Source organism: Apiospora marii, assembly GCF_038362585.1.
Source record: "Apiospora marii strain CBS 49790 chromosome Unknown utg000002l_segment0_segment0, whole genome shotgun sequence".
NCBI classification, from domain to species: domain Eukaryota; kingdom Fungi; phylum Ascomycota; class Sordariomycetes; order Amphisphaeriales; family Apiosporaceae; genus Apiospora; species Apiospora marii.
The window spans coordinates 2,176,964-2,193,752 of NW_027117373.1; the positions used below are offsets into that span (position 1 = coordinate 2,176,964).

Consider the following 16,789-nt stretch of genomic DNA (forward strand, 5'->3'; position numbering starts at 1 on the left):
GAAGAAAAGACCTTCTGGGGCCTATCTGCCAGGAGCTTTTGCTGCTTGTGTCCTGTACAACCCCCTGAGCTGGACTAGACACTATTCAGTAGAGAACACAAGGCTTTAGGATAAATGTGAGTAATTCCTTGCAGGGTTATGTTCATAGCAACATTACTGCAAATTGTATTGAAGATAAAGGTTAAGATCGACATCGTATTTTTTCAATCTTCACGCGCCAAGCGCCGATCTTTAGACGACAGCTCTATATTGCTTGCCACTCGCAGACTCAAGCAACTCTGCCAAGTAGCCCTATGCAAGCAGGAACCGGAGAAACCTCCCTACCGCTACGATTCAAGCACGGACAGCCAGTGGTCCTGTCAGTGAACACGAGGAGCTGAAACAACGGTTACAACATGACCGTATATCCGACGTCTCCGGACCCGCCTTCACAGGAAGCCGTCGCTTTTTCCTTCCTTGCAGCATTCCATTCGGTTCCCTCACCCAAAATCCGGTCGTCCGGGTTTAATCGGCAAGGTTCGGCGACCCGGATCGAAGCCATGCGAGATCCGCCGGCAGTTAACCCGCCTTTCTTTTCGAGAGGAGTGGGGTCGGGTGGACCGGAAACCCCTGGTTTACGGCGGGCCATTGCATGCGTGCATGATGGGACGACCTGCCAACGTCCATGCCAAGCTGCCAAGTCAGGGTACACAAAGGCTTAGAGGCCGAATTCCACACTTGGACCAAAACCGGTTCAGTCCCCTTTGTGTTGCATACTTAGGTCCTGTCTGAGCACGGGTTCGGTTTGACTTCAGTCAGTCACGTTACGTACAATACCTACATTGTAGACGTATTGCATGGTACCACTGGCACTTGTATCGATGAACAGAAGTACTGGCCAAAACTTGATATGATGCTGTACGTCGTGATGATGGCATCTTGAAATTGGCGTCTTTACCGTGGAGCTGCTTGTTGATGTCGATCTATTGTGTTTGAATAACCTAATTCAATGGATGCTGTGTATATCAGCTACCGGCGGCGGCCTGGGTGGATCCCAGGTAGCCTCGCCAGTGATCAAATGCCGGAAGGGCTGGCCAGACACGACTCACTCACGAGATTCAACCTCTCAAAGCGGTTTGGATCACCTCCTGTCTTCTACCTTCCACATTGAGCCGGATGCACGTCCTCCATATTGTACACGGCTTTTGTGGGGTAGGAACGTGGACCACGCCGTATTCCTGCGTGCAGACCATCTGGCGAGGTCTCTTTGGCTCTTGAAGATCACTTTGCGCCCTTGAACCAGTGTTATTGCCAACGCAACTCCGCCGAGCCTGGTTCTACACAGGTGCCTCGCAAGAGATCACGACTGGCAGGATGGATTCGCCACTGCCTATGTACGGCTGCGTTGTTCGTTCCCGCGCTTTGTCGGAGAGCAAACTTCTGCCAGAAGTAAAGGGGCTGCTACTACTAGCATTCGCGGCGCTCAACATATGTTCGGACCATTGTGATCTGCATCCCAACAACCAGCAATCGGGACGTCCGTTTTTTCTTCTTCTTCGTATATGCACTGATAACAAAGCCCTTCATATCTGGAGAAATGGAGTCGCCGTTGCCGATCAGGGGAAATAGCCCAGCGAGAACCCTTGGGGCCCTGGGATGTTATTTTTATCTTTTTGCGGACAATCTTCCAATAGTGTTATTCAACTGCACGGGGTAAACAAGTCCCGGGAAAACGGTCGACGATATATACAAATTTATACAACACAAAGGACCCCTGTATTAAGGTCCTGATGCAACGAGCAAATGTGATATTCCCAACAGATACAAGTGAGCCCTTCCCGAATAATTTGGAGGCTGGAATGGCTGTTGCGTTGTCCTTATGCGCGCCCGCGCAAACCAGAACTCGAAGCCTTTTCGTTAGGGATCCAGCGGTGTAGGTGGGTGGCGAGCATGAGTCGTTGAACATACAACCCAACCCCCACAGCAGCTGCGCATGACAGACTCCATTTGTGAATGGTTGCAAATAGCTTACCGGACCCTGGGAGGCGGATGAAGAACGCCTGTAGAGATCAGCAGATGGACACAAGGGTTCTCCTTCTGGCCTCTGGTACGCTACTGTAGGCTTGAGCAGCTTGGTAATAGCGTTCTACGCGGCAGTGTGCGGCTGCATCGGATTTCTTGGGGAACAGTAGTAAGCTCCTGAATGAAGCCTGTCTGGAGCCCATGAGATACAGGTCGATTGGTGCAACTCCTATTACTAGTTCGTATAATAGCGAATCAGCTAACGTATCTCTACAAACTTGAGTCATGTAGTCTAATTTGCCGAACAGAAGTATAAAATACGAGTCAGGTACACCCATTCCATCGATAAGAGTGGCCGAGAGGATGATCATCACCACCTATTTGCCATGGAACAGATACGAGAGTCTCCATGAGCCTGTACAAGCCTCCATTACATCGAGATCCTGGGCTTAGGGGACAGAGCCACCTTGAGCTCTTCTTTCTTCCAGGCAGTATACGCCTTCTGTCTGTTCAACCACCCGCGGCTGACCGGAACCAGCTCCATATCGAAGTTCCAGATCATCCGAGACAAAATCGTCTTCAACTCGGCAATGGCGAGGCTAATGAATCACATTCTTGTTAGCAAAAGCGACCAAGGCACAAATTTTCCTCACGGGGACCACTCCGACTTACTTCTTGCCGATGCAGTTCCGCGCGCCGTACGAGAAAGGCTGGCAGGCCGCCTTCTGGTCCTTGTCGAAGCGCGGGTCGCCGAGCCAGCGCTCGGGGGCGAAGGCGTCGGGCTCGGCAAAGTTGCGGCTCGACCGGTCGGCGGCGAGCTGGTGCACGCCGACCGTGTAGCCGCCGGGCACGAACTGGCCGCAGACGACCCGGCCGCCCTCGGGCACCACGCGCGGGAACACCGAGGGGCCCGGCGGGCACATGCGCAGGGACTCCTGCACCACGGCGTTCAGGTACGGCAGCTCTGCGGTGGCCTGGATCGTGATGTCTTGTTCACTCTGGAACCGGGTCTTGATCTCTGCCGTGAGCCGCTCGAGGGCCGACGGGTTCTCGAGGAGCAGGTAGGTCGCCCCGCTCAGGGCCGTCGCCGTGGTCTCGCTGCCGGCGCAGATGAGGACCTGGGCGCAGACGTACGTCTCCTCCATCGACATGGCTTTTTCGCCATCGGCGTTTAGAATGTAGGACACTGCAACCCGGTTAGCTTGCTGATTTGACCGAGTAAAAACAAACTATTGTCTTTCTTTTTCGTTTTCTTGGAGGCGGAATGACTTACGGAAATCCGGACGATCCGTGTTCAGTTGGAGCCGCCGGTTGACGCGCTCGATCGTGAACATGAACTGGTCCATTCTATTCTTGACCAGCTTCTTCGGGACGAACAGCCAAGCCAAAACATTAGGGAGGGGCCACGAGAACCTGCGCACGGCGCGCATGAAGACGCCGTCCTGGAAGAGATCAAACACAGCGTCGATCCACCAGTGCCAGACGGCGTCGCGGAGGCAGTGGAAGGGCTCACCGAAGGCCAGGTCGCCGATGATGTCGAAGGTGGTGAAGTTGTACCAGGCGACCATGTCGACGACGGCCGTGTCCGGGTCCGCGGCCAGCCCGTGCAGCTTCTGGACCAGCAGGTCGATGTAGCCCTTGATGACGCGCTCCTGCGCCCGCAGCGCCTTGTCCGAGAAGGCCGGGTTCTGCAGCCGCCGCATCAGCCGGTGGCCCGCATCGTCGGCGTCGACGATGCTGAGGATGCCCGAGGGGGCCTTGTTCCACCACTGCGGGTCCTTTTCGAAGTTGCCGGTGCCGTCTTTGGCGGGGAAGCCTGAAAGGGGATCGAGTCAGAAAACTCATGTTCTTCATCTCCTTCTCGTCTTCGCGCAGCGAAAAAGTGGTCCCGAGTCTGTCTCACCATAAATTGCCGGCCACGCCCGACTGTCGGTATACGACAGCTCGTCAGGGGCGACGCGGACGACTGGCCCGTATTTCTCGTGCCAGTCCTTCACCTTCCAGACAGTGACGCCCTTGACGTCGTAGTAGGCATGATAGAGTCTCGTGGCTCGTGCCAGGAAAGGTCCGGGGTAGGCGGCCAGGGGATGGAAATACAGATTGTACACCACCTTCCCGACAGCCCAGAGCAGGACGGCCAACGGCACGGCCGAGAGCAGCAAAGGCGCTCCCGACGGGTCCACTTGACCGATAACCTGACTGAGCCGGTCCATTGTCGAGGACAGCTTTGACGATGTCTTGAAGGTGGAGCGAGCGGTAGGAAAGACTGGCTTTGGTCAGATAGGCTGTAGCGGACGAGGGGCTCTAGGGGCACGTACTGAATAGGTCTAATCCACCAATGCTAAGCCTGGATCGAATGGCTTATCGGTACAGTCTCCGACTAGTCGGAGCTCCAACCTGAGTAGAGGAAAGTCCTGTGGGGTTGGCTTGGAGGATTTGTTCAAGATCGGTCTCCTATCATTGGTATTTGAAGTGTCCTCAAGCAGTGATAGAATGGCAATATAGCATGGTACGTTGTTTACGTATCGAGCGTATCGAAAACGGGTACCCGGTATCGCCGAGCCCTTGGTTTGCAGAAAGGGTTCCGTGGTCTCGCAGAAAAAGTCCTGAGTCAGAGAGTAGCAGCCAAGGGAGACGCGGCCATCACAACTGTCGCGAGGGTACTGTATGTAGCAAGCATATGTTCGCGCCGAAGCCGACAATAAAAGAAACAGAACAAACGAAACCGGTCCAGAACATGTCAAGGAAGATAACAGGGCCCCATTGAGTACCCCTGTGGGGATACCGACTGACTCGCTTGAGTCCCGGGGGATCCTAGTATTTCAGTTTTATACTTTTTCGATTCACACCAAGCCTCCTTGGCAGATAGCCGATCCCTGCCCAGGACAGGGGTCCGTAGTCCGACCCACCTCTCAACAGACTGCCGGGACCTTTCTGATTTGTGATAAGGTCAAGGACCCGAGTACGGCGGTAAGGACCTGGCCCGGCGTACGTGTATGGACAAGGCGCGGAGTTCGTCGGCAAGCCCCTGATTGGATGGAGCCCGACGAAGGGCGTGCTGCGTTGTCGGAGACTTTGGACTTTGCTGCTTACTTTCCTGTACGTTGCGTATATGCAGTATGTGTATAGCAGCTAGCCTGTACAGGGAAGATTTTCCAGTGTGAAATTGAACATATTTCTGTGACATAGTCGTCTACCTCTACCTAGCAGAAACTAATAGTACCTACCATATGAGAGTTGTTTAGAATGTCAAGCAACGCCAAAAGTGGGAGGGCACCAAACGGAATTTTCCATCTTGATAGTAAATGTCATATCCGGGTCCGCAGGAGGAGGAATATTTCTGGGAGAAAGATAACTAGTTAGATGCGTTTACGAGATGATCGTGGATCTATCTGTGGTAAAGAGGACCACACTCCAAGCGGCGATCTGCCCCTTGTCTGGATGCATGGAATCGCAATGGGTGGACTGCGGGGAGGGTGTGATGGGATGTGATACAAGACCATGCCGTTTTCACTGGAGATGGCCGGCAGGTGGATATAAGGTGCTCTTCCGATGTCTTCAAGAACTACCCGGCTGGACACAGACTGCAGTTTTCTCGTTGGGTTCCATCTATACCTTGATCTTCAACCCGTTTCACTCTTTGCATACGTAAATTCGGCACCGAGTTCCTTGGCGACGCAGAATGGCATCGACAGTCCGCAGTGTTCTTCCGGCGAAGAGGCCGGCGCCTGCAGATGAGACTCACACAACACGTCCTAACAAGAGACCGTCAGCAGCAACCCCAGACGCATGCCCCACTCCACCATGGAAGGAAGAGGATGCCTTGACGCTCGCGACGCCCGTGGCCAATGAGCCCTGGTCACTGCTCAACCATGTCCTCAAGTTTCGCTCGACCGACGCCCAGTTCTGGTGGGAAAAGACCGGCCACGTGTTTGCCCGCCTCCTCCAAAGGGCCGGCTACACGCCGGCGGAGCAGTACCGCGAGCTGCTCTTCTACTCCCTCTTCGTCGCGCCCGAGCTGGGCCTGGCGCCCGACGAGAACGGCAACGTGCGCGGCTGGCGGAGCCCCGGCACGCCCGACTCGACGCCCATCGACTTCAGCTGGGAGTGGGGCGCGGGCGATCACGCCACCGTCCGGTACTCGTTCGAGCCCATCGGCGCGCACGCCGGCACGCCCCTGGACCCGCTGAACCGGACGGCGACGACCCGGTGGATCGCGAAGCTGCGGGAGCAGAACATGGTGCCGGGGCTGGACCTGGAGTGGTACGACCACTTCACCAGCCAGATCCTGCCGCACGAGGACATGGAGCGGGCCAAGACGAGCGACGTCTTCGTCGAGGAGACGACGCCCAAGGCCGGCACCGTCGTGGCCCTCGACCTCGAGAAGAACGGGCCCGTCATGAAGATGTACATCTACCCGGGCCTCAAGGCCGAGGAGCTCGGCATCACCAACCTGCAGCTGGTGCAGCAGTCGATCCGGCGCCTGCCGCAGTACCCCTCGCTGCGCGTCGAGCCACTGCTCGAGTACCTCGACGAGGGCACCGCCCGCTACGGCTTCGAGACGGGCATCCTCGGCATCGACTGCCTGGCGCCCGAGGCCGGCGCCCGCATCAAGGTCTACGTGCGCGCTCCGCACACCACCGTCGACTACCTGATGGACGCCCTCACCCTGGGCGGCCGGCTACCAATCCCCGAGACCGGCAACGAGGCCGGGCTCGCCGACCTCCGCGATTTCTGGAACGCGTTCCTGGCCGATGCGCCCGCCGTCCTGCCCGCCGACGCCCCGGGGCGCGCCTCCCCGGGCTTCTATTATACTGTTGGCTGCGGGCAGGAGATCTCGCCCAAGGTGTACATCTCGCCCGGCTACTTCTGCAAGAGCGACGCCGATGTGCTGGACCGGCTGCGCGGGTTCTTCAAGACGCGCCGGTCCGACAGCATGATGGACAACTACGAGAAGGCGATGCAAGATATCCTGTGAGTGAACAAACTTGACATTCCTAGGAAACCAGACCCTTAAAACTGACATACAATGTTCTTCTCAGTGATGCCCAGACCCTTGCGAGTCGGTGTGGGAGCCAGTACTACGTGGGCTGCGCTCTCCACAAAAACAAGTTGCGGGTCGTCACCTATCTGAGCCCCCAGACGTTTGACTGTGAGCGGGATCGCATCTCGGCGCGGCGAGGCACGAAGGAATCATAGGTTTCGTTGGTCGACTGTATGTATTGGTAACGGGATAGAGGATTTGGATTTGCTAGCCTTGTGTAACATTTCAATTGAACGTTCTGAAGTAAACTTCTCTTAAGTGATGTTCGAATCATTGTGTTCATGAATCAAGTAAGCGTGTCTCTCGCTCCTTCTGACAAGATCTCATTATCGACCGTAAAATCAGTACATGTTTATCTCTATCAAATTGTCATTCTAGGACTCCTGCTTTACACCACGAGCCCGAGAAACGGCCTCCTCCAACAGCTGACACGCCCTGACCGCCCCACCCTGCGACAGCAACTCGTCCTTCATCTTCGCCGCCGCCTCCTTGTACCGCGATTCTTCCAGAACCGCCCTCACGGCCTCCCGCATGCTCTCGACATCAGACTTTTCGGTGCCCAGGTCCACGCCGGCCCCCACGTACCGCACCCGCGCCGCGGTATCCTTCTTGTCCTCCGACGTCCCCGCGCACACGAGCGGCACCCCCGCCGCGAGCGCCTGCGTCACGCTGCCGTAGCCGCCGTTGGTGACCAGGGCGGCGCAGAGCGGCAGCAGCTGGTCGTACGGGACCCAGGGCGCGATGCGCACGTTGTCGGTCCCGTTCGAATTGGTCTCGCCCAGTCGGGCGCGGATGGCCGCCTCGTGCGGCGACGGCACCACGAGCAGCAGGGAGGGATCGTCTCGCAGCGCCTCGATGGCGGGGATCAGTAGCGAGGTCGGGTCCATGGCGAAGGTGCCCTGCGTGATGCCGATGACGCGGCGGCCGTCGGCCGCGGCGGCCAGGACGTCGTTCCACCAGCCCGGCAGGTCGGAGGCTTGCGTCGGCTGGCTCACCAGGGGGCCGACGTAGTGCGTCTGGGGCATGGGCTGGTGGTACTCGAGGGATGGGCAGGAGGCCTGGATGTGCAGCTGGGCGCTGTACTGCACCACGTCCGACTCGGCGAGCGGCCGTAGCCCCAACGCTTCGCGCTGCGGGTTGATGACCGGCAGCGTCCAGGCGTGCTGGGTCATCAGGGTCCCCAGCGCCGACGTCGGGGCGTGTTCGCCGGCGCCCGGCAGGTAGAGCGGCACGACGCCCAGCGTTGCAAAGAACGGGACCTCGCCCAGCTCGTACAGGGCCGCGGCCCCCTGCGGCAGCGCGTCGTTGACCAGGCAGTCTGGTGAGTACGACGCCAGGACGCGCCGCAGGTCCGCGACCTGGGCGGTCAGCCGGCCGTAGCCGAAGAGCAGCTCGGCGCAGCTCTCGAGCGTGGTGGGCTCCGTGGTCTTGACGACCGTGTCGGCCTTGGCGACCTCGTCGGTGGCCACGAACCGGGCCCCCGAGGCCTCGACCCGGGCTTGCTGGTCTGGGCTCGCGAGCCACACGACCTCGTGGCCCCGTTGGACGAGGGCCTGCGCCACGGCTTGCATGGGGAGCACATGGCCCGTGGCGTAGAATGTGTGCAAGAGGAACCTCCGCTTGGGCTGGTCCCCGGAGGGGGAGGTCGTATCAGGCTGGGTGGACATGATGGATGATGGTGCTTCTGCGGTATTGGAACGCGGGCATCTCGCCGACAACCCCCCTCACTTAACACACAGCTATATGCACATTATGGAAAGCCCCCCGCGAGCCTCTGATGGACCACCCATCCCATCTCGGGGTAGCCGTCGTGTGTCAAACGGGCATTGCCCATGCGAGACAAACTCAGACAGGACAGTCTGGATCTGCCTTATCCCTTACCGCCATCGTAACCCGGTCTTCCTTCAGGGAAGATTGAAATGTTGGCGAGATACGGACTTGAGTCACGACAATGTGTCAATCATTAGATACAGGATGATATTTTAAGGTTCTTTCCGTGATATGCTCCACTAATAATACCACGCATATGCCGGAGCGGGTCCCCTAGCAATGATCCAGGGGTGTGGTTGTTGGCTCTGGGGTCAGGTCAGGGGTCAAGGGTTGTTGAGTGGCGGTCGGCCTGTCAAGGAAAAAAAGATTGTGCGGTATCGTTGTTCGGACTGATACAGCATTGCCTGTTGCGCCCATTAAAAAGCAGTGTGCTGCGAAGGGCTACCACCAGCCACTGAATGACATTGAACATCCGTCGCTGAAAATGTCGCGTACCGCCTTGGATAGACTGCCAGAGCCCTCGCCGCTGCGCCCTATGCGGGTTGTGGGACTCGGTGCAAGCCGGTGAGTGATGTATACTCTGACACAGCATTTGCACAAAGCCACACCAGGCTAACTAATACCGAAGGACTGGGACACTTGGTGTGTTCCTCGCTTTGAAGATACTCGGTTACCGGCCATTTCACATTTCCGAGCTCCTTCCCCATGGCGTCCGACAAATGCAGGCGCTCGAAGAGGCCATGGTGGCCAGCTCCACCAGCAACCCTTTTACCCGAGCCGAGCTTGACAAGCTCTTCGGGGACTATGATGTAAGTTCAATCAACGGACAGCCACGTCAGGATGCTAACGACCGAAAGTGCCTGATTGAAAGCCCCTGCTACCTGGGTGAGAGCGGCATCCAGACCTACGTCGACGACCCGAACGTCAAATTCATCCTCACCCAGCGCAGCCCCGCGTCCTTCGCAAAGTCGCTGAGCGGCTCGCTGGGCTGCTACTACGCCAAGCTCCACGAGTGGCCCCTGACCGCGGCGCGGCTGTGCGACGGCTTCGTCTGGGAGCTCGAGCGGATGTTCCGGCTGATGACGTTCCGGTGGTCCCACGGGCTGCATCCGTCCGACCCCGGGTTCCGGCCGGCTTTGGAACAAAGCTACGTTGAATAGTAGGTGGCCTGTACCCGAAGCCGGTTACTGCATTGTCTCTAGATAACTAACCCCGTCATTTATGCAGCATGAAAACGGTGCACTCGCTTGTTCCACCGGAGCGTGTCCTCGTTCTCGACCTGGATAAAGGGTTTGGTTGGGAGGAGATTTGCGACTTTCTCGAGGTCGAGGTCCCGGAGGAGCCGTATCCACGGTCAAACTCCATGGCCGAGTTCCATGTGGCTGCCGAAATGGTCTTGGCGCCGGCCGTCCGGAAAACAATGATGCTCCTAGCCACGTCAGCCGCCGCTGTTGTCGGTATTGGCGCATGGTATCTGCAGAGAATGAGTAGATAGTTTACATAATCATATAGACACAATCGCAGTATGAATTCTAAAAAGTACTTCAAAGTTCACCTGGTCGTGTGTTATGCATTGCTAACCTGTTGACCGAAATATCCCTAGAAGTTGTTTTGAAGCAGGCATTGTCCTCCAGAAGACGAGCTTTTCTGAAACTGTCTCTCCTGTGTCGCGTGAGACGAAACGACAATTGCGGTGTGGCATATCAAGCCATCCCTGTTACCGCTGAAGTGTTCTGTTATCGGTGTCGGCTCTCGCGGTGCATGACTGGGACAAGGACGACGATAACGCAAACAGGGGTAAGCAACCCCTGTCCTTACGGGGCAACTGGCGACCCGACCCCAGACTCCGGTGTGGATTGCTTCTAGACCTTTATAGGACCCCTGATTGTATAAACTCCAAGCCAATGTCATGCCAAGCACATAGTCTCCGGTGATCGCATACGCTATCCTTCGACGTAGCGTTTCTATTGCTAATCAGATTCATGCTGGGTGACAGGCACTGGTAGAAACAAAGAAGGAGGGAAAACGATCCGCATTTTAGCAATCAAAATTGACTCTGATACGAGAATTGGGGCTGAGAAACACAACCTGTGTGCGCTGAATGATAAGCATAACAACTGCAAGTCTAAAAAACAAGGTAGTTGAGAAATACATTGTTGGTCGTTCTCACCAAACAATACGACCCATACCTCAACTCTAGTCTCGGAAATGGCCGCATCACAGAAGCCTCGAAGGTCGGAGGTCCATACCACGATCGACTATTTCGACGATCCTGGTGTGCCTCTGGTCCCCATGGTTATTGGAGGGTATGTGACTTCCCCGTCCCCCTGAGCCCATTGTCCTGGGATCTTGCTATTGACACGACCAACAGCCCCGAAAAGCCCAAACGCCAACCAAAAGTCGCAACGCCCGTGGCCATTCAAAATGTCCGGGGGCGGGAGGGCGAGTTCACCCTCGACAAGCAAGGGTTCCAGTACGTCAAACACAAGTCCAAGTTCACGAGCTTCGACGACGACGCGCTGGTCCGGCGGGAGCACTATGCCGAACTAGAAGTGATGCTGCGGGAAGCTCTGGAGAACACCAAGGGACTGTAAGCCACCCCATAAGCCAACCCCCCTTTCTAATGTCCCTTTTTTCCCACGCAGAGAAATAAGAAGGACGACGACACTGACCCGAGATTCCAGCCCCAAACCCTCCAGCATCCACATGATGACGCACATCCAGCGCTACAGCCCCGTGGCGGGCGAAGCGCCCAAGGGCCCCGCGGGGCCCCTCTACGGCGTGCACGTAGACCAGTCCTTCTCAGCAGCCGAGGGGGTAGCGCAGCGCTGGCTTGGGGACCTGGCCGAGGAGCTGCTGCAAAAACCGCGGTACATGATCATCAACATCTGGCGGCCGGTCCAGACCATCACGCGGGACCCGCTGGCCGTGTGCGACGCGCAGTCGGTGCCGGACTCGGATCTAGTGTTTGTGCCCGTCCAGTTCCCCGACCACAAGACCGAGGCCGTCGAGGTCCGGCCCCCCGCCACTGCCGGCGCGCACCGCTGGTACTTCATGGATGACCAGACGCCCGAGGATGTTTTGCTGTTTAAGCAGGTTGACTCGTGCGTGGCGCCCGGTGTACCGCGTCGTACGCCGCACTGCGCTTTCAAGGATACGGGGCTCGCGGAGGGCGAGGGAGAGCCGAGGCAGAGTATAGAGATTCGGGCCTTTGTCTTCTTTGATCAAGTATTCTCCGATGATGAATAGCTAGTTTCATAATTCAAGAGCAGCTACTCAGCTCATTCAATGCCTTGCAAACTTCATACTAGGCGTGGGAATAGGTGTGAAGATATCCGCTTCATGCTTATTTCAAAGCATTGAAAGCACCAGATGCTTTGTGCAGGATCGGCCCGAACTGAATCACAAAAGGGGGAAAATAATTTCTATGAACTATACTCGTACAAAACAGCAGAATTATCGTCAATGGATCGGGTTTGGTGTCAAGAAAATAGCCGGTTAGATGGTTGCTGGCAAAAAAGGGGAGAGGGAGAATGCAAAAAAAGATGAAAAAGAAAGTGACCGCAGAGGGAATTGAACCCGCTTGCCTTTAAGTATATGAATAAGAATACTACCGCTAGGCTACACCAGCCCGGTCAAGGGAGATCTATGTCAAAATGGGTTATGAACCCTGGGTGACGAGGTAGTACTTTGCTCCCCGGGTGGGTGAGTGAGTATTCAAGGTTTGGAATTGCTATGGGATGCGAATACGTATAAGTGAAGTGGCTCACGCCTCTAAGTGGCTAATAAGAACCTGTTGTGGCTTTTCAAGCTGGACACTTTGGACCGTAGCATTCGAATAGACTTTGAATCTTCCCTAGGCTGTCATAGTGGAACGATATAGTCTTGAAAGGTCACGACAACCTCAAATATTAGGGTGACGAAAATAAAGAGTTTTGACATTCGAAATCGGAATGGGGCATGACTTCAAAAGGGCGAGTCTAGTCGAGAGAACAGTGAATACTATCTCTATTTTCCGACTTGAGCACTAATACTTACACGATCCATTGCTGTCCTCGAATATCATGATAGCGACTGGTCCAGTAATTAACATGTTGCTCTGACGGATAATCCTTAGGTTCACCGTCGATTCTTATTATATCTGTCTCTGCTGGGCTAGCAGTTTATTGTGTTTCCGATAACTGCTGGGTAATATGATTTGTTTATGGTATAGACTAGGACCTATTGTTATTGTCGTTCTATTATCTAACATCTAGGGAGAGGCAAAGCCGGCCCTCCCTCTCGAGGGGTATACGACGTGCTATCTATCTACCTGCCTGTTTTCTCCAGTAGTATACGGTATGAAACGAGCGCCAAGATATTTAAAATATTCTGGTTTAACCCCAGCTCTAGGTGAGATTACTTACTGAATCCCACAAATCCATCACCCAACCAGTCTTGTACCACTCGTCGAAAACTCCCTTGAGAAGATCAACCCGCTCCTTGTCCCAGAAAACGAAGCCAAGCCATGCCCACTTGGCATACCGCATCCGGACCGCAGCATGCTGCGCCTCGTTGGAGCCCACGGGCGCGCACCGAGGCAGATCCCGCCCCCAGCGCCGGGCGTCGAGACCGCGCAGCGCATCGACCCAGCCAAAGGGCGGTTCGCCGGCCGACGTGCCCGCGACCAGGGCCTCCGCTGCGTCCTCGCAACGGTACAGCGCATCCCGGACCTTGGCCGCTTCCTTCTCGTGCTCCGACATGGGCGGGACCACAAACGGCGGCGGTTCAGAAGAGTGTTCGTTTTTGGGAAATCCGTGGCTCTGCAGGAGCACGTCGAGCTGGCCCCAGTACGTCAACACAACGCCCAGTTCTTCCTGCAAAAAGGTCCGCATTCGGGGAAGCAGGTCCGCGTCGGCGGCCGCAATCCACATGACCTTCTGCCGGAGCCGGCTCGTGTCGAGGAGGTACGTCCATAGCCGGAACCTCTCGAACACGCCCACACGGCGCGTCGCCTGACGTTGGTGGAGAGGGGCGGCCAGGCCGCTGTCCCGGATGCGCTCGGGCTTCGGCGGACGCTGGGTATAGGCGCGGTGGGTGGAGCACACAAAGGCGTGGGCCGCGGCGACCTGCTCCATCTCCCAGGCGGCGAACAGTCCGAAGCAGCGGCGGCATACGAGCGCTTGGGTCGCGTGGGTCGCGTCGGTGCCGCTGCGGTCCGGCCCAGGGTGGAGACGCATGAAGATCTGGTGGCGGACAAGCGCCTGCGAGAGGCGCTGGTACTCTGCAAGGCTCAAGGGGGCGGCGGCCGCCGCCGACTGTCCCACGGCGGCTTCGTGGACGGCGAGCCGGGTCGATGCGTACAAGTCGACGAAGAAGCGGACGGTGCGCTGGAACTGGATGATGTCAACGGCCTGGTCTGCGGTGACGCCAACGGTCGCCTTCCGACCGCGCGAGAGGCTTTGGTACCGTTGGATCGCCTCGAGGGCCTCGTTGCGGTAGCCCTCTCGTTTCATATCCAGAAGCGCCGTCAGCGACAAGGCTACGTAGTCTCGAATGACAATCCCTTCATCTCTGGAGACAGTTCCTAGCAGCATGGCAGTTTCAAATTGTAGAAAGACCTGATACAGCACAGGTGAGGCCCGAAGGAATGCATATAAATCCTCATAAGAGGCAGATGCAATCAGAAGCTCTACCAGAACATCAATGGGCAAATGATGCAGATGGCATGCTGCTGTGCCGCAAGGCATCGTACTGGCGCCAATTGAGGGACTCGATAATTCAGTGCTATAGGATCTTGATATTATGGAAGGCAAAATAACAGAAGTATTCTGTCAGCGAGTGTTTGCTCTTCGCCCGCCAATGCGGGGATTGGTTATCAGCGGCTGGGCGTTCGTTTTGGCCCCCAACTCAGCGGTTCACCGCGCCTCATTATGTTTACCAGACTGGAGGGTAACGGCCTTCTGCAGACACAAAATGTCAAATTGCATCGTATTGGGGGTCGGTTGTTGAGATTGGAGAAGACCCGTAGCCCACGTGCGCTTAAATCTTGAGTCTGCGACTAGCACATAAGTCGTTCTTTGGATATCATTTTCGGAGTTGTATTGTGGTGGATATCAAATGTGCAGTGCAGTGCAGTTTACACTCGACTGCACGCTGCAAAGATAGGGCCGGAAATTTGAGCCTCTATCCAAATCTATGACCGTGACCTGTTTTAGTACCTAACGCCTGTCTATGCTTTGAACCCATCATAGCTGAACATCGTTGTTCAGCAGCCGTACCTCCTCGCCAGGCTTGAATGCGGGCATGCCAATGTACGGACAGCCGTCGCACCTGAAGGCATCGCCAAGCGAGCAGTTGCCACAAGAGCCGACCTTGCCCTTAACGGTGAAGTCCACTTCGGTCAGGTCATCGGCGTCGAGCTTCAGTGACTGAAGCTTGGAATCAGCTTCCGCTCGCTTCTTGTCGTCTTCTTGGGCCAGCCTCTCCGCAAGACCACAGGTGCAGTCCTTGCACGCGCGGCGTCGCTTGCCGACCTTGGGAACGCACTCCGTAGCTATACTGATGTTAGCTGGCTGAAACGGTTATATACCGACAAATCACTCACGAATTTCAAGAGGCCTGTTGAGGTCCTCCTCTGTTAACAGTGTGTCCTCATCAATCAAGTCGCCGTCATCTTCAGGGAAGTCAAAATCGTCACTCAGATCGACGAAACCCACGCCGGCTGGCTTCGCGACAGGCGGCATCATGTTAAGCGTTTCGGCACCCCCCTTGGCCTGATGCACCGTCATGGTCTCGACGGCGGGACCAGCTGAACTCTTCTTCCTGTTCTTCCCAAACCCGAGCTTCAGCGGTACTGCCGCCTCGGTGTCGTCCGCCTTCGAGAAGCCATTATCAGCGGAAATGAGGCCAGCGAGGACGGCTTCGCGCGCATCCGGGCCGTTGCTGTTGGCGCTAAGAGATCCATCTTGTGCCTGGAGCTTGCCACCCACTTTCAATGCCGGTACGATCTTGCTGAAGATGTTGCGGTTGAGGAGAAGCGTCGATTCAATTCGAGAGCCATCGGAGTCCGTCAGGACCATGATCAGGTCGTAGGTGGCATCCGGGAGCGAGATAAGACCTGCGGAGAGGCGGTCAAGCATCTGCAGGTCTGTGGTCGACCGCTCGTGGGCAGCGAGGACATCGCGCAGCTTCTCTTCGTGGCTCGCAATCGATGGCGGGGCAAGCAGCAGAGTGCGGGCGGGGGAAGCCCCTCCTCCTCCTTGAACCGCCGCCGAGGGCTTGACGAAATCGTCAGTGTTGTCGATCGTGACCGCGGCGGGCGACATGTCGGAATCTGATGCAAGCGCGCGCGCGAGGGCGTCGTAATCGGTTGAGGGAATTTACCGTGATTTTTTATCCTCGTGATCTCTTGAAGTTCTAGATACTGCGGCAGGAGTGGGGCCAGAAATGGGCGGTTGATGAGGTGAGTGAGGGGAGTTCAATGCGAGACTCTTAAGTTCTCGTACGAGCGACAAACAAGGCAGCAATCAGTTGACCTCAAAAACGCAGTTGGAATCAATGCGCAAACCGGTATGTACGAGTAAGGCAACGGACGAAGGATTCTGAACTGGAGGTTTCTGGTATAATGCGGCTTACAAATGCCTGTTCAATGATTACAGTAATTATTTTCAGAAGCGGAGATGCTGGATTAGTCACTGGCTTTTGGGCGGCGATACAGACAGTGATTGATTGAAATTTTCGATAAGGTCGCAAGCATCCATCTCCGGGACAGGCCTTCCTACTGCCGTTATCAGATCCGATAGCGGCAACCACGGGGTGGCAGGATGGGTGACGTCGGATCCCCACGCTTGAGTATTTGGGGCCACTAAAACGGCATCATACCGCTCCCTGGCGAGCCTGGTAATGTCTAGATCAACAACGAAGGGCATCAATATCATCTCTTTCGGACTGCATATGATGTATGTACTCCATATCTCGTTGATATCGGTTCAT

The 16,789-nt window shown here is 56.2% G+C and overlaps 7 protein-coding genes across 7 annotated transcripts; 3 read left to right on the forward strand and 4 right to left on the reverse strand.

Moving 5' to 3' along the window:
* Positions 1–2,431: 2,431 nt before the first annotated feature.
* On the reverse strand, positions 2,432–4,214 carry PG985_002352 (cytochrome P450; the record flags this gene model as incomplete). Its single annotated transcript, XM_066822121.1, has 4 exons — positions 2,432–2,600; positions 2,674–3,187; positions 3,275–3,817; positions 3,905–4,214. 4 exons carry the CDS (start codon positions 4,212–4,214, stop codon positions 2,432–2,434), a joined length of 1,536 nt encoding a protein of 511 aa, XP_066689553.1.
* A 1,469-nt stretch (positions 4,215–5,683) lies between these two features.
* Positions 5,684–6,979, forward strand: PG985_002353 (aromatic prenyltransferase; the record flags this gene model as incomplete). The annotated part of the gene is made up of 1 exon (XM_066822122.1): positions 5,684–6,979. One exon carries the CDS (start codon positions 5,684–5,686, stop codon positions 6,977–6,979), a length of 1,296 nt encoding a protein of 431 aa, XP_066689554.1.
* A 440-nt stretch (positions 6,980–7,419) lies between these two features.
* On the reverse strand, positions 7,420–8,712 carry PG985_002354 (uncharacterized protein; the record flags this gene model as incomplete). The annotated part of the gene is made up of 1 exon (XM_066822123.1): positions 7,420–8,712. The coding sequence occupies one exon, from the start codon at positions 8,710–8,712 to the stop codon at positions 7,420–7,422; it is 1,293 nt and encodes a 430-aa protein (XP_066689555.1).
* Positions 8,713–9,299: 587 nt separating this feature from the next.
* On the forward strand, positions 9,300–10,310 carry PG985_002355 (uncharacterized protein; the record flags this gene model as incomplete). The annotated part of the gene is made up of 4 exons (XM_066822124.1): positions 9,300–9,379; positions 9,444–9,624; positions 9,646–9,974; positions 10,043–10,310. The coding sequence occupies 4 exons, from the start codon at positions 9,300–9,302 to the stop codon at positions 10,308–10,310; spliced, it is 858 nt and encodes a 285-aa protein (XP_066689556.1).
* Positions 10,311–11,023: 713 nt separating this feature from the next.
* PG985_002356 (uncharacterized protein) lies at positions 11,024–12,064 on the forward strand (the record flags this gene model as incomplete). The annotated part of the gene is made up of 3 exons (XM_066822125.1): positions 11,024–11,121; positions 11,187–11,405; positions 11,500–12,064. 3 exons carry the CDS (start codon positions 11,024–11,026, stop codon positions 12,062–12,064), a joined length of 882 nt encoding a protein of 293 aa, XP_066689557.1.
* A 1,139-nt stretch (positions 12,065–13,203) lies between these two features.
* Positions 13,204–14,391, reverse strand: PG985_002357 (subtilase; the record flags this gene model as incomplete). The annotated part of the gene is made up of 1 exon (XM_066822126.1): positions 13,204–14,391. The coding sequence occupies one exon, from the start codon at positions 14,389–14,391 to the stop codon at positions 13,204–13,206; it is 1,188 nt and encodes a 395-aa protein (XP_066689558.1).
* A 651-nt stretch (positions 14,392–15,042) lies between these two features.
* On the reverse strand, positions 15,043–16,122 carry PG985_002358 (uncharacterized protein; the record flags this gene model as incomplete). The annotated part of the gene is made up of 2 exons (XM_066822127.1): positions 15,043–15,350; positions 15,402–16,122. 2 exons carry the CDS (start codon positions 16,120–16,122, stop codon positions 15,043–15,045), a joined length of 1,029 nt encoding a protein of 342 aa, XP_066689559.1.
* Positions 16,123–16,789: the final 667 nt, after the last annotated feature.